General features: G+C 39.0%; 1 protein-coding gene across 3 annotated transcripts in view; it reads right to left on the bottom strand.

The window, feature by feature from the left end:
• LOC121946717 (zinc finger protein 609-like) overlaps positions 1-24,348 on the bottom strand; it is a 109,123-nt gene that overhangs the window by 61,070 nt on the left and 23,705 nt on the right. For all 3 annotated transcript variants that reach the window (XM_042491447.1, XM_042491455.1, XM_042491438.1), the window contains exon 2: positions 14,971-15,857. In XM_042491447.1, coding sequence (XP_042347381.1) covers positions 14,971-15,729 — 759 coding nt within the window. In that variant the 5' untranslated portion in view covers positions 15,730-15,857. The remainder of the gene's footprint in view (positions 1-14,970; positions 15,858-24,348) is intronic.

The raw sequence follows: 24,348 nt of genomic DNA on the forward strand, positions 1-24,348 counted from the left end.
CCAAATTCTTTTTCTAACATTAACAAAGTATTGGTTATGAAGTGGTGTAATTAATTAAGTAATGACAGTTTGTTACAATACTTGAGTATTTTTGGGAGAATCTGTGCTTGAGTTTTTCTATTTCTGTCAACTTTCACTTTTACTCCACAACATTTCCTGAATAAAAAATATACTTTTACTCCACTACTTTTTCCTTAACGTGACAGTAAATTGCTACAAAATAGGAACGGAAGGAGAAAAGGGACGGATGGACAAATGACAGAATGGAAGGGCCGGAAAACTGGATTTTGTTCTTTAAACCCTTTAAATTTTGAAAAAGACCTAATTTTTCATCAACCGCTCCATTTTTAAGGTGGTGTTCATGTTAGCGAGAAATAAACATCACAATTTTCGAAATTCAAACCACTTGCTTTTTTACTGGCAGCATTTACTTGTACTTTTATTTTCAATGCTTAAGTACATTTAATATTATAAAATTACTTCTGATAAGTACAGCAAAAATCAGATACTTAAAGACTTACTCAAATGATATTATAATTGGTTACGTCTACCAAAGTCGTTTTCTGGTAAGAAATCTATAATTTTACTCAAGTATTCAGGTCCTTGATCCACCGCTGTGGTAATGTCTTGCTTATATAACGACATCTTAATTTATAGTTATTTTAAATTATTTTCAGTTGACTGGAACATAATTGTCAACTTTAATGATACTCTTAAAGAATGTCAAAAAAGTCGTGTTAAGTATTATATAAATAATGAAAATCTTCGTTTAAAAATAGTTAATGGAGTTTTATAGGAAGACGCTATTTTTTCTCTTTGTAAGGGGGAGCATTGTAGAACAACATATTGCATGTAGGCGTATTCTCTGGTGGTGCTGTCAACAAATCTTTAGGATTTTTTTTCAATAACAAGTAGTAAACATTTGCATTAATAACCTCTCCAAAACATCATTAATACGAGCAGCTTGGGGTTGAAAAAAGGAGCCCTTCAAAATGCAAACTGCTCCAAATTCAGTCCTATATTGTGCAGGATGCAAGCATCCATCGCCTCATGAATGTTTGACATTGGTCCCAAAGGACGGACGTGTTCTCCTTTTAATTTCTATCAGTGGTATAATCCCCTTTTGAAACCCTTTTTAGGGTGAATTAGAAAGGCCCTGCATTCAAAGAGATGAGTGGAGAGAAGGGGGCGGGAATAATCACAAGGGCCTAGCTGTCTGTGTGGATTAGAATAGGAAAGAAAATCCTTTCATCTCAGATCTGTACTTCCAAGCTTGGAAGCATGCATGCACAGACACAACGCACCAAACCTCAGATGCATACCTCTCAAAAAAATAAAGCCAAAGACCTCTATGTTGTTAAAATTTTATTAATATACACGAAGCAGCTATTTATGTTTAAACAGATGATACCCACTTATGCTTAAAAAATGGGAATGGTAGTCAGTGGATTAGAGAAAAGCTCGTATAAAAGCGCTGCTCTCGAGGCTGACCTCTCAGACAGAGCACAGGGGAGGGCACGCACATGATCTAACGTGCGTCTCCAATTCCTCATGCTGAAATGTGGACCGTGGCTCTATTTTTGGCAGCCTTTTGACATCCAGCAAAATGCAACAAGAGGGACTAGACCGGAGAAGCTCCTCAGCCAGAAAATGGCAAACAAACATCCCCCCCACCCACCCAAACAACGCCATCTGACAGATAAGAAAATGGATTAGCCATTACGTCTGTTTGCTCAGTTGTCTACCTCTGTGGGGGTTTAACAGAGTAAACTGACAAGAAGTCTGGCAGTGTGTAACAGATATGAACACTAAAAACACTGTGTGACTGTAATAACATAAACATTCAATATACCTGTAGGACAAACATTCTTATGGCATTTTTTTACACCAAAGTAGAGCTTCCCTCCCAGGATCTCAGAAGAGACACTTGAGTGAAATAACATCGCCAAAACTGAAACAGTCAAACAAGCCACACAAAAATACTTGTTTTCCCAAAAGGCTATACAACCAGTCAAGTGGTATTTTTAGGCCAATTATAGATAATAATACAGTGGGAGCTAGTGCACAAAACTGAGTTAAGAATCTGACTAGTCTATGAAGAAAAGCTTGGTTTGCTTATGTCTCTTGGAATGCAAAAAAATTACTTCCTTGACTGAGTATATCGTTCGATCAAGGTCAGATGTTAGCTTAAGGCAGTGCGTGCAAATGTGCATGCGTTCGAGCATATTAAAGGAAGCAGTTTTCTGCAGGAAATGCAAACTCAAAAGGTATGTTTAGGTTCAGACGTGATCTCATTGTTTATTTTCCACCACACCCAAGCAGAAGTAGGTTAAGCATTTGTCCAGTTGTTATCAAGCTTTAACTACTGTAGAGTTAGTGATTATATTTAGAGCCGCAAACACTGGCTGATTAGTCATTTAGAAAAGAAAGAAAAAGAATCTGCAACTCTTTGATGTTCGGTTAATCATGTTGATAATTCTGCGAGCAAAAATGCCAACCATACCAAACATTTGATGGTTGCAGGTTCCTGAATATCTTCCATTGGTCGTACACAACATTAAACTGAGTATTTGGACAGTTGGTCAGACAAAAAAAAACATTTAATGACATCATCTTGGGCATCAGGAAAATTTATTAAGCATTTTTAAAAATTATTTTCTAATGTTTTAAGGACAATAAACTAGATCGAAAACTTGCAAAAATAACTGGCTGGTTATTTGATGATGAAAATAATCATTGGTTACAGCCATAACTTTATTTAAAGCTATATCCTAAAAAAAGTGATACTGAGGAGCCAGAAAAACTCTTCCTAATATACAGCAAGCGAGCAAAGCGTCAAGACTATGAGCAGAGTGGGAAATTAGCACCGGCTACCAGCCAAATGCTGGTAAAATATAAGTGGCTGATAGATTTTATTCGCACACAAGCTAAAAAATAATGGTTATCTATTGAGAGGCTGGTAGATTTTGCAATCCACCAAATAGAGTTGCAGAAGGGCAAAAAAGGTCATTTTCAACCCTTCAAGCAACAACAGCATTCAGGGAGCCCATCACCCCCTGAGTGAGCTTCAACAACTGCTTGCTGTTGCAAATACACTGGAGGTGCGTGTAGCTTTGCCAAAACAGAGCCAAGGTGAGCCGATTTTCAAACAAGCAACATGTCGCTTAGCCTCATTACTGTAGCACAGAGCATGTCAGGACATCTTCATTGGAAAAAAATAAAACACTCTGCTCATTTGCATTGCGACCACAATGAGAGAATGCGAAAGAATGGGTGTGAAATTAAACAAAACACATCTTTATTTAGCTTGATGTCTTTACTTGACCATGTTAAATTACAGTAGATAAAAAGTAGCAACGCTCTGGTGGTGGGTATGTATTGGTGACATTTTACTAGCCAGAGACAACACACAAGATGTTGCAGCTAAAACATTATGCTGCAAAAAAAAAAAAAAATCTCAGTAATGATTATAAATGGTGTCATGTTTGGGGAAAGCAGGATATTGACCTTCTGACGGCAGGTTGGTGATAAGACTCTGGAGGTTTAAGATGAGTTTCAACATGCACTTTCATCGAATTCTACATGGATGTCAAATGAAACAGCATCCACTCCTTTGATTTGATGCAGGACAACCAAAGAACATAAAAAAGTGGTGCTACTCAACGTATTTTAGGAGCACTTCAGAGAACATAAGCAGGCTACTCTTTGATAACGAGCAATGGTGCAGTGAAGTAAGGAATTTCACAGCTGAAGCATTAGTGATTTTCTGAACATGTTCCATTTAACAACAAACTGGCTGCAAACAATCCCCTTAGAAATGTATTGGGGGGGAGGGCGAGAAACGTAATCCTCTCTTTAATCACTCTTGCTCAAACACTGCCTTGCTGTTAACTTCCTCTTTGTTAAACTAAGAACCTTTCACAAGCTGTTAAGCTCTTGGACTGCAAATTTTCTCACCAAGTGTTTCGTGGTCAAACCTCTGTCGATATTGATTATTATTTGTAACATGTGCAACACAGGACGTGGAAACTCAAGAGCTGAACCACCAAAGAACTAGGACGAGGAAGTTCTTTTCACATGGCCAAAACAATAGCGCAGAAACAAAGCCTTCAGAAATCCCCCCAAACGTAGTCTGCAAACTCTTTTACAACCGTAGCAAGTCAGTACAAACTTTGCACCACCACCTCTCCTCTCGCTGGTCGAAAATTCCAGTTGAGGGGGGAAAAAGCCACGTCTGCTCCTCCCCACTGTGTGGGTTTTGTTCTGCTAATCAGACCACATGCCTCAAGGATTCAGGAATCCAAGAGCTCTCAGCCAGCTCCTCTCATTCCACATACAGCCGCAGCAGCCTGTGACAAACTATTCAGTGTGTTGGGGGGTTAAAGACTCTATCCATTCATAACACTGTTCAACCCTCCCTCCCTCCTTTCCTAATCTCAGGCAGTTCTTTACCCTCACCACCTCCTCCTCCTCTTACCCCTCACATGCCCTCTCTCTCCCCTCTCACCACAGCAGCTCTTTTTTCTTAATCTATCTGCATACTGCACACTGGTTCTGAATAGGCTCATGGTTTATTATTAGACTGGTCCAACCACACACCCACTATGGTTTTAAATAGAAAAAACAGGACTAGGCCTCCATCTCCACCAAAAGTCTTGATATTTGGCTTTCTCTTTCCCCCCTCGCTCATTTTTCCCCTTTTTCTCATTCTGGTTTGTTTCCTCCCTGGCTCTCTTGCTACTCACGCATTGAGAGGCGAAATGAGGCACACTGGAAATTTGCAGCCTGACAATGGAAGACAGCTGCTCGTGCTGCATAAGTCTTTCATGAGCTGAATTAGTGGTACAAGCCTTTGCTCTCCCATCCCCCCACACATGCCTTCCCTCGTAGCGGGCTGATCCAGACACAGCAACACACCTCGTGGGAAGCTTAGGAGAGGGGGAAAGACAAAGCATGACAGAAGCTCTGTTTGACAAATCTGTGATTGCTTTGTGCAAAGAAAAGGAGGCCGACACTGTTTGTGTCCCTGTAGAGAACCAGCACATCAATTCTTAATTCTGTTTAAAACACAAAGTAAAATGAAGTTTTCAGAATGATACTGATGTTAAAATAAAAGTATTACCAAGGGGCCAATATATACCCAACCCCAATGCAACCCCTTGCCTCTAACACTTAGCCCTCACCCTCTGTTTTCCATGTTCAAGTGTAGGAAAAGGGTTTCTAGATTCTTGATGGGAGTGACGATTCAGGGCTACGTGGCCCTAGAAATTAAGGTTTTTCAAACGCACACTTTGTACTGAATGATATGAGACACATAAGAGCTGCACTAAAGAAACCAAATATAGAAATCAACAAATTATGTTTTTTTAAACTACTAATCATAATACAGTAACCATGTATTATCTTCATTTAATGTCATGTAAATGTATTATGGTCCTTTTCTTTATAACAAGCATGACGACATAAAGAAATCGCGAGTATTTTGATGTCTCCGTAGCTTTCTAGCTTGCTAGCAAACGTTACACTGTTATTGCTGATTGTGCATGACAGTCAAGCATTTTGACATATTTCCGTGACGCATTTCCCCCCTTTGATGGAGTATAACACCATAATTCAACTAAACTCCAACAGCGAAGTTGCAGTACTTGTTACCGCTCCACTAATGCCTGAGCAGACTGGTAGGGGAGGAGCACTGGTTGCCAACATTAGCTTATAAAGCGTCGTAAGTTGTCCAGCAATGCAGGCTGTTCTCACAAACTGTTTGTGCATTTTCCTAATGCACAATAATGCGCCCAATTTTGTGCATATTTTAAAAGGCTGTGATCACATGACCAATGCTCTGTAAGGTGGCAGTTTGGGGTGTTGAACAGGTCACAAAAATCCAGACTTTCCCCTGAAGACACATTTTTGGAACCATGTGGACTTTGAGTGTTTTTAAGGTACATCCTCTCCATGTTTTTTTTCCTAAACCTAACCTCCATAACTGTACGTTAAGGACATAATATCATTCATGGGCCACTAATTCGAATATCATACAAACTGTTGTGCGAGAATATATAAAGACCCCTTTTATGTGGATACTTTGGGTGATAAGGCAGTTTTTCTTTTTTTGATCAACTGGTAGTGTAAAACTGCGTCCTGAGAACCACAAAAGGATTCCTGTAACCCACGCAAGAGAAACCACCAGAGCAGAAGGCGGTATATTTGCAATGTCTGTCAACACTCACCGTGTCCACGTACGTAAACAACAACAAACAGGTGACGTTTCAGGGTACTGAGGAATGTCCTATTTCATAGGGCAACTTTTCCACCACATGAAAAGGGGCAAGATGGAATAAACTTAAATAAAATGACTGTTTTGTATTACAAAATACAGAAGGGCTGTGTTGAGATTATGAGTATAAAAAGCTAATAGCTAAATACTTGAAAGTGGGAGTCACACGGTGCTATTACTCATTGAATAAGTGAGTTATTCTAATAAAAAAGAAGCAATATATATATGGCATTCACACTCCCAGCATGGAGTCTTAAGATTTATATGCATCTTGATTAGCTGTGGGGAAATTGCCAGGCATAATTTACGAACAGTATTCTGTTGTTTAAGACTGTGTGTCATGGAAAACGTGTCAAGATAGGTCAGAATCAGTATGTACAGTTTGTGATAACATTATGCTGCCAGTTTTTAGGGGTGGAAAAAAAGGGGTAGATGAAAAACCTCTGTCATTGCTGAATAAGATCTTTTCACTATTAAGACCAGTCGCACTCATTCCAACCACAACTTTTCCTTCAAAGTTTTCATTATTCCAGATTGCACTTGCGGTAAAAGCAAGCTTACATTATACTCAATATCAAAAGTGACAACAAATCCCCAAAAGCCTCCAGGAAGCGGAGAGATGGGACACAAATCAAGCTAAACATCCACCGAGGTCAAGGTGACTACAGGCAGCAGTGTTTATGACTGGAAAGACCTGCTTCCAGTGTTGAATATTTTCAAACAAAAAGCCTGCGGTTCCTCTCGACTAGGATTTCCTGAGCAACAAAATTATAAACTTTGTGGGCCGCGTCGTCGTCTTCTAAGTCAATATCTGATTCTGTGGTCTGCTGTGTGGGCTGAGGAATCTGGTAAATGGTGGTTTATGCTACAACTGTTGTACAGAAATGTAAATCTAAAAATGTCAGAAATGTTAAAGGTTCTTGACTCCAACTAAGTGGATGCATAAATACTGGAATTTACCCTATGTATATCTATAGCTTGCTTTTTAGTGATGAAAATAAGCTAATTAAAAGACTATTAGAGAAAGACAAACTTAAACCAACTTCAGTTATGTCTACATTTATGTCTTTTAGGGTCCAGCAATGTACAAATTGTACAAGTGAGGCGTTATCTGTGAAGGTTACATATTGAAAAACAGTTTCTTTTTTATTATCGTCACTGACTCACTTTGACAAAAAGAAAAAAAAAACCCAAACATTGAAACTGCTATAATCTGGCAGCATTTGGGGTTTCTACCAAATGCTAAGAGAGAGCCAAGTAATCTTGGAAGGTGTGTGTATGTTTTGTGGCAGCTTTAGATGGAAATATTAAAAATTCATACCCATCTCAGATCAGTCCTCTGTTAAAGTACTGCGAGGTTGTTCATCTGATGAACAATAAAATACAAAAGAAGTGGTGGAAAACATGTACTTTGATGTTTTATTATAGAATATAAAGTTGTTGTTTTTAACACTATATGTATTTATGTGAGGTTAAAAGGTTAAAATATTGGATGTCCTATTAAAATGACATTTGAATATTGGCATTTTCTGCTGCAGTGCATTTTTTTCCCATGATGTGATTGCACAAGCCATTCTGATTTACACCGATTGTTTTTGCTGTTTTGATTTGCAATGGCATGTCAGTGAGGGATAAGACACTTTAAACCCAGAAAATGAGTGGTATGCACGGTATGCGTCTTAGTCTGCTGAAAAAAAGGAGTATCCCTGGGACACTCACGTTCACATTAAATGAAAATATAAAACAGCCAACCGATGTTAACATCAACACAAGTATTTTTAAATCCATTTTAACGGCTTTTCAGTCATTAAAAACGACAAAATGTTCAACATTTTATTTTATTTTATTTTCACACTTTGGGTAATCTAGTGTTTTGTTTTGCCTACAAGCTCAAACCATTTCACATTATTGTGAAGGCAGCTGCTAATGGCAGACGTGGAAAACAATTAGTGTCAAATGTTTTCTTCCTGTAGTAGAGAGGGACTCCCTGAGGGTGAATGCTTCAAAACAGCAGAGGCAACAGCACAGATTTCACAACAGCAACTACAAGTCAAAGCTGTAATTCATCAGCTTTCTCTAGAATTGAACATTGATTATATGAATTAGAGGTGGGAATCTTTAGGCACCTAACATTTATAAAATGATTCAGAGGGCTACGATTCGATTGTAAAACGATTAATGACGCATCTTGAAGCATTAATTATTTAAAATTTTGAGCTCTGGGGAAAGTCAAGGTGCTGAGTGGACCAGGCGCAGGGATTTTAAAGTAAACAGACTGAACATATAGTTATTATATATATTATATTTTATCTTCAAGGTTGGTTCAAGTTGTTAAATACTGCAGTGTGTGTTGGTCATGTGGTCTAGTTTGCTGGCATCACTGATGCTCTGCTCCATTAACGTTGATGGTGTAAAAAAGTATTTGCAATATGCTCCAAGTTCATCCCACAAATTAAAGTTTTTAGACATTAAAACATTTAATGCTTGCAACCACAGTGTTTTGTAAAGATCAATTACAGGATAACTCTAAAATAGGCACTACCCTTATTCCTCCTCCCTAGTCAGCATCAGAAATACTGCTAAGCTAAATACATTATTAAAACTATTATTTTTTTTAACCAACAGCGCTTATCCAATGAGGGAGGCTTTTTTTAATAATCAGACATGTTTCCTAAAGATATATTTTCCTTTATAATACTGCTTTGATAAATGTTGTCTTCTTTTATTTACCAAGTTAATGTGTAACGTTCATAGTGTTTAAAATTGCAATAATATGGTATCATGACCGACGTATTGTGATAATATTGTATTGTGGGCCCTCTGATGATTCTCACCCCTACGGTATACTTCAGTGATATTTCAGAAAGGTACAAAAAAAATGGATTTCAACATCTGCTTAAACATCTGGGAAATTAGCTGTTGTGAACATCCCGAGTTCAAACCTCTTTTCTCAATTTTGAAGTGTTGAGCAATCACAGCACGAAGTGTCAGTAAATGTTGAATTGCTCGTTTCAGGATGTTACTGTGGTTCGCTAATTCAATGTCAAAGGGGAGTGTTGGGGGAAGGGGGTTTCCAAAGCAATCTGACCGTCTGATAAGCAGTTCTGACAGAGTACACTGACAGCTTAATACATCACTAAAATGTCTGATAGATACACAAGATGTAAAGGAGATCTAACATATTTGAACTAGCCCCTCAGTACTGTCAGTCTGTTAATGAAGTAACAACTCTGCTTCACTAGAACGGGGACAGGTAAGCTAACAGCCTCACTTTGTAGTGAGCTTCTTGATGTAATTTACTCCCTTCTTAAAATAAGTCACAGTCTCTCTTCTCTTCCAGAGCCTTTAAAAGCCCTGGCACTACTTAAAAGGAATGAGCTGTAACACAATAGCAGCAGTCAGCCAGACACAGAGAGGCACAGAGAAAAAACTCAAGCTAGCTCTCATGAGATCCCTCCACTACCCGAGCTGGACATCAGCATCCAACGCCGAGCGGTGGCTGTGCTCTTTCATTCAAGTGCTGCCTTCCCTTTCTCTCTCGCCACTTTTCAAAGCGGCACTGCCGATGTAATTTTCCATGAGAGCTGCTCCATTTATCAAGGCCAGTGGCACATCGAGGCAGCTAACGAATGCCTTACTCCTCTAGATTGGTATAATGAGAGGTGGGAGAGTGAGACACACTCAGAGGTGGTTAGCACTTGTACGAAGGAAGTAGAGATGATTTATTCAGCATCCAAGAAGCAATGCTTCAGGGAGCTTTAACTTAGGACACAGACAATGTAGCCTCGCTATTACACCTCGGCAATGGAGAACAAGACTGCTGGTGAGACACATACTGATTAGTGCTTGGATTAAACTGGACATGCGACAGCTAGTGCTCTTAGAAAACAGGTTGGGATGAAGATGATGTATTTCCAAATCTACTCCCAAAAGCAATTGCTTTTTTGTTTTGTTTTAAATAATGTTTAATTGTTTTATTTACTTTAACTATTCATATTCAATTATATATCTACAACTTAATTAAAACTAGTACAGATATAAGCTTCATATTATTATTAAGCTGTCAAATCATTGAAGAAGGTAAGAAATTCAAGAGCATAATTTCACAAGCATCAAGGACTACAAATAGATAAATACTGAGATTTCTTTTAACCTCAACCCCCAAAAAGCTGTCCCATCACATTAGGAAGTGAGTAGGATTCCCTGATTCTGCAACAGGGCACTGATGGGACGTCGTGAGTCATGTCAGCAATCATTTTTTCCCTCAGTTGTGTCTCGTCAGATTCAGTATCAATTTTTCAGTTTGAGCATACTGCCAAATAATCCAGCCTGTGGCCACTGAATGCTAGCTGCTGTGGCTAGTGTGAATTAAAGACATGGGATTCTACTGTCTCATCATCTGCCGAAAAATGCGAAATGCTCATTTTAGGCATGGAGATTTTCTGTCTGGATGTGATGGTGGAGATTTGGGTGGGATGTAACAGCCAGAACGAGTGATGTGGTGTGGTTTCCGTCAGTCTACATGACCGTAAAACTTCTGTCGGTTGCAGCAGCCTTCGCTTTTACTGTTTTCAAGGGGAGCATCTGTTAAGAACCAGCATGGTTTCAATTCAAACTGTGAATTTTTTGTGTAGTGGCCACAGCTGGAACTGCAGGTTGCATGATGTGCAACTTTCTCACATACACAATTGTAACAAAAGAACATTTTTTATCGCCAATTTGTATTGTTTTATTTAGGCATCTTGACTCCTCACATGATTTGTTTTTATCTTTTATTTACTCTGCTGTGTTTATTGTCGTGTACTGATCACTGAGGTAAAATCCTTGTACGGGAAAACCTACTTGAAGATAAACCTGTATGATTTATGAAAATTGTAACAGTAGACACTTTTAGGCCAAATAAACATTCTTCTTAGTTCTAAGAACCCTCCTTTGTACTTTGCTTACACCACAAGAAAAATGATCATTATTGTTAGATCTCCATTTTGAGGGAAATATTTAGCTCCTATTTCAGAGAAGGTACTCTCCCAGCACTAAAGGAACCAAGAGTTACCTTGGTTTACACTGATTGGTTGAACACATGAACTAATGCAGGATTAGCATCCACCATATTAAAAAACGTGTTAGCTGAAGGAGGTCGTAATGACATACCTTTTAAGAGAGGCGGCGTTGTGGACTGGGGATTCTTTTTACTATATTACTGATTTGTTCTGTAGTGTCATCATTAAAATGTCTTTTCGTCTTCTACGGCTGTATCTCACTTGAACTACACAACAGTGCCCCCATGATCTCCGGTGGTACTGTCTGTGATGTCCGTATCCATAAACTTTAAGAAAACGTGCACAAATATGGACAAAATGAACACATAGTCTGGACAGAAGGCTCTATCGATGTCCATATCTAACATTGAGCACACAGGAGCCCTTAGAGAATTTTTTTGTAGGTACGAGTCTGGTGAGCAACTTTCAATGGATGGACATCTTTTCAAAACATGGTATCCAGTTCTTTTACTACATCCAGGATGTTCCATGTCCATCACAACTTATTTCCTCATAATGTCTATTTTTTTCCTTAATCTTGCCCTTTACCCGATCTCAAAATTATAAGGCTGTGGTCATTTAAATGCGCATTAACAACATCATTGGTCAACACTAGGTTTTGATCCACCCTTTCTGTTGATGCTCTGCATCTCTTCCTCCATGTTGAGGCAAACAAAGCAAACCGAGTTACAAAGAACATATGACACAGAATGCTTAAAAGAGATTTTGTTTTGTTCTCTGAGAAAAGTACACTTTTTTAAAAAGCATTTTTAGCCATTTACTGCAACATAAAAACCGCTCTTTATGCCAAAATGGATGTGTTCAGCAATATAATCAAATCCTTTATTTCTTTCCATCACATTTTCAAGGATACCTTTCACCAGCTAGATTTTTGAAAGCACTTGTGACCTCTCTCCTTTATTCAGTGTTGAAAACCAATTCATGTGCTTCTCCCTCAAAAGCCTTTTCATTCTAAATACATTATGATTACAAAGACTTCCCTGAATCTCTGCTTTCATAGCAGTCAGCCCAAGGAGACTCTACAGCTTGTGTTCATGACTGGGTGTCCTGGATTTAAGGAATCAAACAGGCTTCCTCACCGCCCATCCCCCACGCCACTTTCAGAGCAGCAGGAAAAACGACGAAGGCGTGCTTTGCACCAGCTCCCTCCCCCACACACTGCTCCACCAGGCATTGCTGGGGCTTGTGGGATTAAGAATGGAACACGATGACAGACAAAAACAGTCCTCAGCACCTCCCTGCTCTGCTGTCTTTTATACTGCCAGAGCATGAAAAGGCTGCTATGAGGCATACAATAGACACAGCGATAGATCAACTCTATGAGTGAACAAGATAAGTGTGGGTGAATTGCTACACGGATCTTTATATTGTTCTTGTAAGATAATGTCAGTGCAGAAATTGCATGAAGAAAAAAAAAAGGTGGAACATGATGTGACATTTACTTTTACTCACTGATGTATACGGCTGACAATGTCTATTATAATCTTGTCTGACATCACTGCTTGGTTTTACTGGCTCGTGTACAGCACATAGCACTTCCTCGGTTAATTGCAACTGATGTTGGCTAGTATTAATTTTTCAACATGGCATGAGACATTTTTAAAACATGAAGGCACTTTCTTTTAAAATGAATCAAGCCTCTGCTGTCAAGAGGAGGGGAAGGAAAACATTTCCTGTAGCTGGTCTCAGCATCATATTCGTCAAGGGTGCCCTTATTCACCGTGTGGTAATAAAAGAGAAAACAGCAGTAGGTCTTTTTTATGCATCACATGTCAGATGGCTTCAGGGAATGGAGTGCATCTCTAAGCCTGCTGTAACGACAGGCTATAACAAAGCAACAACTTCAAGAACCCTACTGTGTTCGCTCCTATAGTATTTATTCATACCGTGATCATTAAATTGATGAAAGCCCGTATTGTTTTTAAGATGCTTTTCACAGACAAATGCAGGCGCATAGTTGTTTAATTGTTTCTAGCTTCAAGAAAATAAAAGATAACCAAGTTGTTGCTAACGTCATTTTAATAACTGAGGTCAGGGCAAAATTGGACTTTTACAGCAACCTCCAAAATATGTTATCAGGCAATCTAGCATAGCTTCATTTAACCCCCTTTTGCACTTAAAAACAAAAAAATCATTAACACCCAAAAGTGGTGGGAATCACCAGAGGCCTCACGATACAATATTGTTACGATATTTGGGTAACGACAAATTATTGTTATTTATTATTGTCATTATTTATGTTTATTTAAAACATTTTGCTGAGTACTGCGATAACATACAGTACATTGCGATATATATTAGGATTGATCACCTTTTTACAACTGCAAATTGTGTTTCCAAAGGAAAACTTTCAGCATCTGTTTAATCTAACAAGATAAAGTTTTCAGTCTGCTCATCTCACTTAAATCATTTTTATCACAGCAAAATGTATCTAGTGGACTGATAAAGCAATTTACTTTATTACTGTAGGCTACCCAAAGTTTCACTTGCTTTGCATCATTAATCATTTTTATAAATAAAATTTAGGGAAAAAAAACAATACTTGACTTCTGTGTATTGAAACAATATTACACCGCAAAATATCACAGTACTATGCTGTATCAATAACTCCCCCCATTCCCAACACCAACTGACATCTGGCTTTTGTATTTAAAGGGAAAAGTTACAATCAGCATGTATTCCCACGACCAGTGACTCTGCAGTAGTCACAGGCATTTATTGGTTCAGGCTCCAATCAGCTCCAATTCATCCAGCAACAATGAAATTATGACAGCTACATGGACATGCTAGTTTTAGCCACTTTGCCGGTGCAATGCAATGACAGGCCGCCACAAAATACCATCTGTCTCCCTTCCAAGCAGTGTTCGAACACTGTTCAAAACCAAGCCAACACCGAGTTTAAAAGAGGGACTGAGCACGAAAGTGTTTTAAAAAAGAAGAAACCATTCCAACATTTTCACTGGTCTCCATGCTGCTTTCTACTCTTTACAAACCCTGTTTTCCAGCGTGGTCGTGACATCAAATATGACACATAAGTTGAAAAAAAAATAAAAAAATAAAAAAGCACACACAGAAAGGCATACTCACCTGCTGCCGAGCCGTGTACACAGCTTTGGTCTGCTAGGAATGGGAAAGGTGCTTATTTTTAACTGTTTTTCCCATGTTTTAAAAAAATATACACAGGCTAATTTTGGTGAAAAAAGGATATAACCCTGTTTTTCAGCAAGTGTGTGTGTTATGTTACACCAGAAAAAGAAAACACAAAGGCGTACTTATCTGGTCTAGTGGCAATGGCAAAGGAGTCTGTCAGCTATTTTTAATGGCTTTTCCTGTGCTTAAACAGCTGGCATACAGGTGCTAATGTTGGTGTTAAAAGGATATTAGAGTATGTTTGTTAAGCGGGTAATTACCAGAATTAATTTCTTTTTGATACAATTGCATTTAAAGCTTCAAATCAAATCATATTATGCATATAAACTATTGATGTCATCAGTGACTTCAAAAATAATGTACCATCTGACAATTCCACAAATCGCCAGCAAAGCCTGAATTTAGTAGCTACTAGTCACCGAAAAAATGTAACATGGAACAAATACATGCAGCATCAAAACAGAGTAAAAAGGGAAAAAAACGTACCTTTTCATTTTTCACCTTCTTTAACGTCTTGCATTCACTGTTACCATTTTCCACCTCCTCTGGTTCAGTTTTTGTGGTCAATGCTGGTACTATCCCTACAGGTTCAAGTGCAATATTCCCCATTTGATTGGCATCTGCCAAGTCTGTTGATTGTGTGTTCTCAAAGGACGCATTACGACTATTCCCCAAAGCAACTTGGGCTTGAGACACAACATCCTTCTCCGCGGCAGCTATTGCCACAACTGGGGCTCCATCAGTTTTGTCCTTCTTACTTTTCCCACTAGCCCCTTCTTTCTCTTTTTTACCACCCAGAACACCTCTGGAGGCTTTGCCCCCTTTTTCCATGTTCTTCCCAGAGGTGGAATTGTTGGCAGCAGCTCCTGCGCTCGCTGCTGTGCCCGTTGGCTCCCCTTGAGTCCGTCCTGTGGTTTCTTTTTTGCCCCCATCTCCAGCTGAAGCTTTGCTACTATTGTCTTTAGAGTTCTTACTGCGCTTGTATTTGGATTTGCTTTCCTTGCCTTGAGAGCCAGACACTGGACTAACAAACCTGATGTTGTCGGGCAACGCTGCCACTGCACTGGGTGGTGCCGCCATGCCGTCCTTGGTGCCAGACATCTCAAGTTTGTCCTTCTCTAAGTCCGCGTCAAGGTCAATAATCAGATTTCCAACACCAATATCCCACTCATCGCCGCTATCATAAGTGTCCACCGCATTAGAGTCCACACCTTTCCCGCCTGCAGTGCCACCACTTAGGGACATTTTAGTGCCAACGGCCCAGGATTGCCTCAGTGAGGTCCGACACCCTCTCAGACGGTTGGGACTCAGGGGCAGGGGTTAGAGAATCCTCACGGTTTACTCGTTCCTGTCCCATTTAACCACATTTTGCCCTAGAAAGAAAAGAGAAAACAGTTGTATTAGTCTAATAATTCTGACATAGAAACACCAGCATTACGGCTTTGCCATCACAGAACAGAGTATTTCATTTGGCACAAAACAAATAAACAAAAAAAAACCCCATTTGATCACAAGCCAGTTATTCTCTGATGATCACTGCGCAAACCACTACGGTAATACCCACTGGTGTGACAGCTCTTCTCCGAAACCCTCTCTTCATAATCACTTCCCACAGTCGTCATGGCAACCATGGGAAATGTAGCTTAAATCCTGCTTTGACAGCCAAGGTGGCCCCACTGTTCTGAATGACTGGCTCTCTTTTCACAAGGCGCTGCTGATAGTGTCACTGCTGATAAATAAGGAGTAGCTGGCCTCACACACCCCCACATGGTTTATGGAGCTGTGCCTTTTCAACTCGAGCACACAATGGTAATCTTGCATTAGCAGAGGAGCTTAAGGACATGAATGAACCAGTGTATGTGTCAGGAGAACATCAGTTTGTTGTATTTGCTCACACAGTTTAGGCAAAAAGGTCGACATGTATCATATCTTTCAGCAAATTAATTCCGAGAAAGACCCAGTTTTGTCTTATTTTGGAAAAACTGCAGATCAACATGTATTGAAATCTCAAAATGGAACCTCAAGAAATTAAGGTTGCTTTCTCAATTTCAGGGTTTAGAACATCCTTTTGGTTTCATCTCGATATATGCAAGTCTTTCTTTGCGATTGACTGCAGAGAGTAACAGGAGAAATGTTAGCATCAACTTGTTTGTAGTGAGTGAGTGGCTGTGAAAAAGAATCTCCTTAACACCTTTAATATGTGTTTTAACTTACACGCTGCATCGAAATTATGCAGAGAGGAATTATTAATGTAAAGCACACTTGAGTTTCCCTTGTGAATAACACATGCTATATAAATACAGCTGGCCTTGGCAGCTGCATCACTACCATTAATGCTCTTCAGTACTCGCCTTCAGCATGAGCCAATTAGTTTGTCCACACCAATGGTATTTGGATTTGTAAAAATATTCTGAGGAAAAAAAGCAGTTGTTTTTTGTGTGTCATTATAGATTGTATAAAAGAAGTGGAAATAGCCACGTCACCCAGTGGTTTGTGGACTACCGCTTTGGCATTTGGGCAGTTGCTATACTGTTTTTTAGAGCCAGATAAGACTATATTTAGATGAGAGGATGGATCTGGAGACACTATGCATGCCCACTTATACTAGCAACCTGACTAACAAAATGAGTTCACCATAAAAAAAACAGCAAATCCTGCAGTGTCTTTTAGCACAAACAAAATATTTGTAACCAACCAAATGTTAACTATGGCTACTGAACAACAGACCTTCCTTCAGTGCTGCATCCAACGTCTGTTACGTTAGCGACAGTGACAGAAAGTTTGCCGATATTTCTCATGTTAACTTATAGGTTAATCGGGTAAATGTCGGGTAAAAGTTTCAAATTGCACTTTTTTCCATTGTCGGCCAATTTACATACATTTTCTTTGTGAAAGTACTCAAGTCCTCTATCATAAGTTAACACGAGTATGTGATATGGAAGTTTAATGAAATGCCCATTCCTAATTGAAATGAACATATTGCCAAGGATTCACATTGCTATGTCTCTATCCAGAATGACAAGTCGACGTGGTAGCGACTTTTCCATCACAACGTAGCTTTGCCCTAAAGCATACCTGGCTTTGTGGTCTATTTTCTGCTAAACAGGAACATAATTTACAAAATGAATATCATGCTGTATTGAAGAAGACTTTGAAGTTGTTATTTAGGCCATAAACTCATTAGGAAAATGTTTACTGCATTGGAGTTAAAGGCAGTTTCTCATCCCCACTTTTCGGACCCCCAGGGTACTATTTTTTAATTCAGTCTATGTGTACCATGTGTTGAAAGTGATAAAATGTTATGTTTTTGAATGGTTTAAATTTATTTAATTGCACTGTACACCACTGCCAACAGTATGATTAAGTACTCATGGTAGAGCTCAGACAGTTACGAGGCATCAACCAATCAAATAGATGAAGTACTGATATTTGATATTCTTCTCTGTTCTGGGGGGAAAAGGGAAGTATCATTGCATCTTGTGGTTTAACCCCTGAGAATCTGTAAAGACACTAGTGTTGAGGGTACTGAACCAGTACAAGAAAGAGTCTGTTTTCTGAAAATCTTATGCTTACAGTCCCCCTGAGAGCTCACTGCATGTAGGTAAATAATTAACACTCACATCAGTAGTTCTCATCTTTCCCTGTGCGATAAAGAACTCAAAGGATGAGGACGCCTGAGCACAAAAGACTCTGGAGTGGTGGTAAGGGTGAGGAGATCAATACGGCCTCAAACAGGCATGAATTCTGATGATTCTCTTTGTGTTTCGTTCAAAATAGATCCAAACAGCTCACAGTGGAGCCCTGGAAAGATGTTCCTTCCAAAATCATCTTCATGGGTTCTTGTTTCTGATTTGCAGTCAGTTGCTTTGTATTTTTCAGCTAAAGAAATGCATCCAAAATTTTCAAGAGGATATCTGAAATATTTTTCACCAGCACCTGCAGAATTTTGCTGATAAATGTTTCAAAATTCAAGCCATGGCATTTTAATCATAAAAATTTGGTATTTCAAAAGGGGCTGCAGGATATAAGGAAAATATTTGATAATGTTGAAGATCACAAAACGATAATACCTGCAAACAGTGTGTTATCAGTTTTGTGTTTCTGCTGTGTTCAGTATACTGCTAAGTGGGGGGTGGGAAAAAATTGAGTGAAGTTTTGTGATATTTTGAGAAGCAATGTTGTTGCACAACGTTTAAAAGCACAACGATACTGAATTGTGACTTAAGTATCGTGATAATATCTAATCAATTCCTGTCCCTATTGCTAAAATACAACAAATTGTTTGTTGAATAAAAAAAAGACAGGAAAGACAGAAAAAGAATGACAGCTACATTTCCAAGTGCAGTCTTCTTCTTTAGAGGACTAAAAAATCCCTGAGAGCAATATCGCAGTCTTTCAGGATAAGATTATTGCTTGAGGTGACATCACAATGATGATAGAAAAAAAAACCACAATATATTGTGCAGCCATAATTTCAACTATGCGTTTTCTTTAAGATCTCTGGTAGGAATTGTTTAATTCAAAATAAACAAAATATATATATATATATCTTATTTGTACACTTCCAATTAACCAGTGCTTTAAAATTTAAAAAAAAAACTGCTCACACTTCTTTTTCTGTAAAGACAATTAAATAAGTGAAATGAAGAACTGTTAATACTAGAAGCATGCATATTTTTTTTGTTAAATATTATATATTAAATAAATATTGAGTAGTTAACCTCTATGTTAGTTTTAGACTTGCAAAATTACAAAAACAGCAGACCTGCACAGCATTTAAACCACAAACTCTTCTTACAAATTCACTCGACATCTCCATACTATTAGCCTTGTGTAAATACTGCTCATCCTGATGGGCTTATCAAGTCAAATCCTGAAGCTTCTCCGATAACTATGACAGCATCCAGAGAGATTGTATGAGAGTATCAGCATATTTTCTGCTTCATTACTGCTGGGAGTACAATTAAATTAATCTCTCTATTATGGAAGAGCTTGAAGAAATATTCTATAGACCCATTTGTCCAGTAATGACACAGCAAACCAGAGATGCCAAGTCTTATCTTCGTCAGGAAATAAAGAGATGTAAAATACAAAAACCGGATCTAAAATGCTGCTCTAGTCCTTAAAGGTTGGTTGTTCCCAGTAAAGCAGTCATTTTCCACCATCAACTATTTCTCAGCTCTCATTAAAACAACAGTCCGAAATGGCAGCTGGATCACATAATGCACAGAGCTCATGTTGATTCAGTTAAGGGGCCGTTGCAGCAGTGACAGAGGTAAAACTGTTGAACAATCATTTGATCACCGTGCCTGCTTATTCCTCACAGATGGCTCCCCAAAGGAACAACAGTCAGTGGCAGGTTTTGGAGGGTGGAGAGATGCAGCTGTCCCTGTTTGACTGGGTAAACAGTTGTGAGGTCTAATTTGTCCAACACCTCCACAAAAGAGAGGTTGTAACTCTATCGGCAGTTGACCTACTGTACTGCCCTCAGCTTGGAACTGCAGCGCAAGCCCTTTTGAAAAAGGCCCGCTGAGGAAATGTCCCAGTGAGTGCCCTGTTGAGCGAAAGGCATGCAGGCTGTGCAACTCCCAGAGTGCTTGTCCTTTTTTCACAGATCCTGTTTCATTCAGCAATCTATCACAGGGGCCACATAAGCTGCAATGGAAGTGCAGAAAAGGACAGAGGGAGAGCGATTTCTGGTTGATTTGCAGGGGAACACAACTAAATCAGACCTGGCGTAAATGTGGTTTTCTGCATGCGAATGTTAGGAACACCATCTGTGCACAAAACAGAAACTAGAGTATGATGATGTCTATATACAGACACTGCTTCTGTTCAGGAACAGAGCATAGTATAGCCATTTTGCTGACTGCTTAAGCAAGATTTATGCTTCTGCACTGAATCAACACCGTACCTATTGCATAGGCTCTGGTCAGATGTGTATGTTACGCAATTTGTGAATCCTTGAATAGCAAAAGAATGACCCGCCTTACTCTCCCTTTGAGTGGCCAGTGCTCTTAGTCTTGGTTGGTTGGTTGGTTGGATTGGGACATGTTAGGGTTAGGGTGAGCATGTCAGCGTAAGCCAGTCAGCAGTAAGGCAGAGTAAGGTGTGCTATTCCTTGGACATTGCAGGATTCACAAATTTGCGTACCTTAAGCCTCCTGCAGACTGCAAGATTTTTGCAATTTTCTAAATTAAGTGCAAGCTACACTCTGTGACATAGATCTTAATAAACTTTGGTACGACATCAAGTTTGATGTATGCAGTCTGTACGATGGCATCACCTACTGAATTGCAGGGAAGAGCCTACATCCACTGATGTCAACACGCATGAACAAAACGTTGTCGACATGCGTCATCCATCTATGCCACTGTAGCGGTATAGAAAACTGTAAACAAACAAATTGATCCCTCACTGTAGTGGCATTTATGTGTGTCAGGAAAAGTCTAGAGAAGAGAAGGAGAATGTGGACGCAGTCGTGTCTGGGGAAAAAAGGCCAACTTAGCATGCCAATTTTGCAATGAGCGGTTCGAGCAAGTATTAGCATCTACTAGCATTTAGCAGTCACACTGATCAGTGCAACATTTCATGCTGAAATTTTATTGGTTGGTCATCTGAGACAGCCCAAAATCTCACAGTGTATACTGGGCAGCATGATGTGCCCCTCCCCAGAAATTGAACTACACATTGCGGCAACACAGACTTCCAGTTTAATTTGTAAACTGAAAACTTTTTTCCTCACTGTAGATGAAGCTTTTATTTACTTTTATTACACAGATAAGCAACAATACATTGTGAAAATAATAAAACAACATAAAATAGCATTCCAAGTCTGTGATTGACTCTTGCCTTATAAAAGCAGAGAAAAGTCTGCAAGGCAAACTAATGCAACAGGAAATGTTATAGACTTATGCTAATAACATTAGCATGTTGTGAGAAGAAAGTGTTTGTATAAGACATCTGTTTTTGTAGGTGAAATGTTTCAAGCTATAATGAAGCAGAATTTATAACCATTTGTTAAATATTGCTGTTTCCTGGCTTCATGAGAAGAGGAAAACTCAGTTTACAGCTAGGCTAATTTATGCTATTTATTATGTTTAATGTAGCTATAGTTTCTGGCTTCATGAGTAGGGGAAAACTCCGCCAGCCACAAGGCTAAAATATGAAATGTAAAATGTCAAAGGCTTTTACTAATAATGCTTCCATGGTGTATTTGTGGGAAACAAATCATCTATCAAAAGACATCTGTTTTGTTTGTTAACTTTTTGAGTTATAATGGATCCAAATTTTGAACATTTGTTTAGTACTGCTGCTATTTAGCTAAGTTTTATATGTTTTAAGTGTGTTAGTTGAATCAATAAACTTGTGTGTGTATTCAGAGGGGCTATATGGGAAGGGCTGGAAAATAACAACAGGTGCAACGGAAAATACGACTTCTAGTGTCACTTTCTTTTCCCTTTAAAAAAAAACGCTATAACATCACTGGGTCCTTGTTAAGCAACACAAATGCAGCCAATTCTCAAAAAAAAAGAAACCCACATGGAATTCACTAAATATACATTGTTTTTTTTTCTACAGCAAGAATAACAGCATATGATGAATAACATATGTTTCAACTGCCTATGTCACAAAGCAGAACAGGTAATTATAGTTTGAACAGCACAGATAAAAAAAGCTTCTCAGCTCAGGCATAAATGAGATATGCCCTCAAATTAGGCATGTGTCGACATGAAAATTTCACAGTGTGATTATCTAGGCCAGAACAATCTCTGTGCATGATATTATCACAATAATTACTGAAGTGAGATGAAGATCAGTATTAAAACATAGCTATTCAAATGACAGAAACCAGCATTTTAAAGCACACTATTAAAGAAACAAAGCTTTCACCACTATACATGTGTATTTACTGGTGTGCCACTGGGCCCAGACCTTTGTTGTTCCCGCTATAATTACAATCATAATACACTATGCCATGTTTTTATTTTTCATTGAAGTAGGTATTTGGTCATAACGATTATTGTCTCGTCGCTGTTCCCAGTGCTCCAAATCTCATTAAGGGCTGAAAGATGCTCCTCCAAAGTTGCTTTAAATTGTCTCACAGAGAAGCAGGGAGGAGTCTGGGTTTGTCGTAGCGCACAGAGGAGATTTTAACACCTCCGAAATCTCAACTACATGCCCTGCATAGCTGTGGCTCTGTGTATCAAACAAGCGCTGACTGGTTGAACAGTGTAGGTGTAAGAGCGCCGGGGTTGGGCTGACCCCCCACACATAACTAAAACAATAAACCACATGGCAAAAGCAAAGATGTGGTTTGTTTATTTCATGTCAGTTTTATTTCCTTTTAAACTGAGAATGTTTGGGTTTGTTGACTTCAGACAAAAGAAGCACTTCTTAGACATATTTTTAAAATCTGTAACTTAAAAAAATGTTCTGACTATAGACTAAATAGTTAATTATTAAAAGAAAACAATATATTACTATTCAATTAAAATGATTAGCTGCAGTCACACCTCACAGACAAAGCAGTGCACTATGCAAAACTCTCTACCTTTTCTGAGGATTTCCTAATCAAGATGGATCTTCTTGTGAAAACATGATGGATATATTTGTTATTCTTAGCTGTACAAAGATAGGATTCAACCACCACATTGTATTAAAGGTAAAGTATTACCAGGCAGACACAAAAATACTTTTAAATCATGCACTGGACAACATCAATAGCCATTATGATAGTGCATGCTTGAGGCAGGAATTTCATGCCTCTATATCGCCTCTCTGGTCTGTATAAAAGGACAGAGTGGTCGCATTTCAAGCTGCCATAGGAAGTAGCAACAGCACCAAAATGGTGTGTGAATAAAACAGGAGAGCTGGTGGGACCGGACCATGAGCACGACAAGTGGGTCTTTTTGCCAATGTGTTGCGTGGACAACCCACTGTGAGAGATTTAAAAGGCAGCTAGTAGCAGTTAGCAACTAACTCAAAGAAGAGCAGCACTCGTAAATGTCCGCAAATTGGGAAAACAATGAGGTCCAGGAGCTTCTTGCTCTCTGAGCAGAGGACAAGATCTGCCGCCTCATAACAGGAGCAGTAAATGATGGTTATCGCCATAGTATGCCATTGTTATAGTTCATGAAGCACTGCTGATGTTTATGTCATGTGTCACACGAGAGGTAGACGCTGTTGTGGTAAATGTCACATCCGTCATACCTCTTGTTTCCACAATGCAGGCATGTTGTCTAAAATCTCACACCAGAGCAGTATGACGCTGCCATTGTTTGGTTCTGTGTAAAAATGCGAAGGCTGCATAATAAAGGGACTTGATAGCAGCTCTATGGCACGATCTCTGTGTAAAATCGGCTTATGTATATAAGAAAAGGATCTGTACTAACACGCCAAGATAAAACACTAATGGGTCTGCACAGAATCTGGCAATGAGCATACATCTCTCTGCAGGTCATTTACAAGCAGGTACCCATCCAGAGAGCCCCACTGTAACCTCCATGTAATTGGATTGTGTGCTTGAGCTGATTACCAAAATAGAAACATACCAAGCCAATCCAGGTGATGGGAATCAGGAGTCTGTGGGTCAGCCAGTATCTCTATCAGTAAAAATGTCAATGACAGCATTTGCAAAGATGACGCGCAACCTCACTGAAACATGTATTTTTTAATCTTTAGATGAAATTAAAACATTATATTCAACCTGTATTAGAAACTTAACGAGGTCATTTTGGTTAATATTTGTCACATTCATAGTATTATTGCCAAAGGGTTTAACCGCACCAGCTTTCTGCATTTCTGGCAGTTTTATGAGTCAAATTGACAGTAACTGAAGAAGTGTGAAATATGCAGATTGCT

The sequence above is a fragment of the Plectropomus leopardus genome, chromosome 1, assembly GCF_008729295.1.
Source record: "Plectropomus leopardus isolate mb chromosome 1, YSFRI_Pleo_2.0, whole genome shotgun sequence".
Classification (NCBI taxonomy): domain Eukaryota; kingdom Metazoa; phylum Chordata; class Actinopteri; order Perciformes; family Serranidae; genus Plectropomus; species Plectropomus leopardus.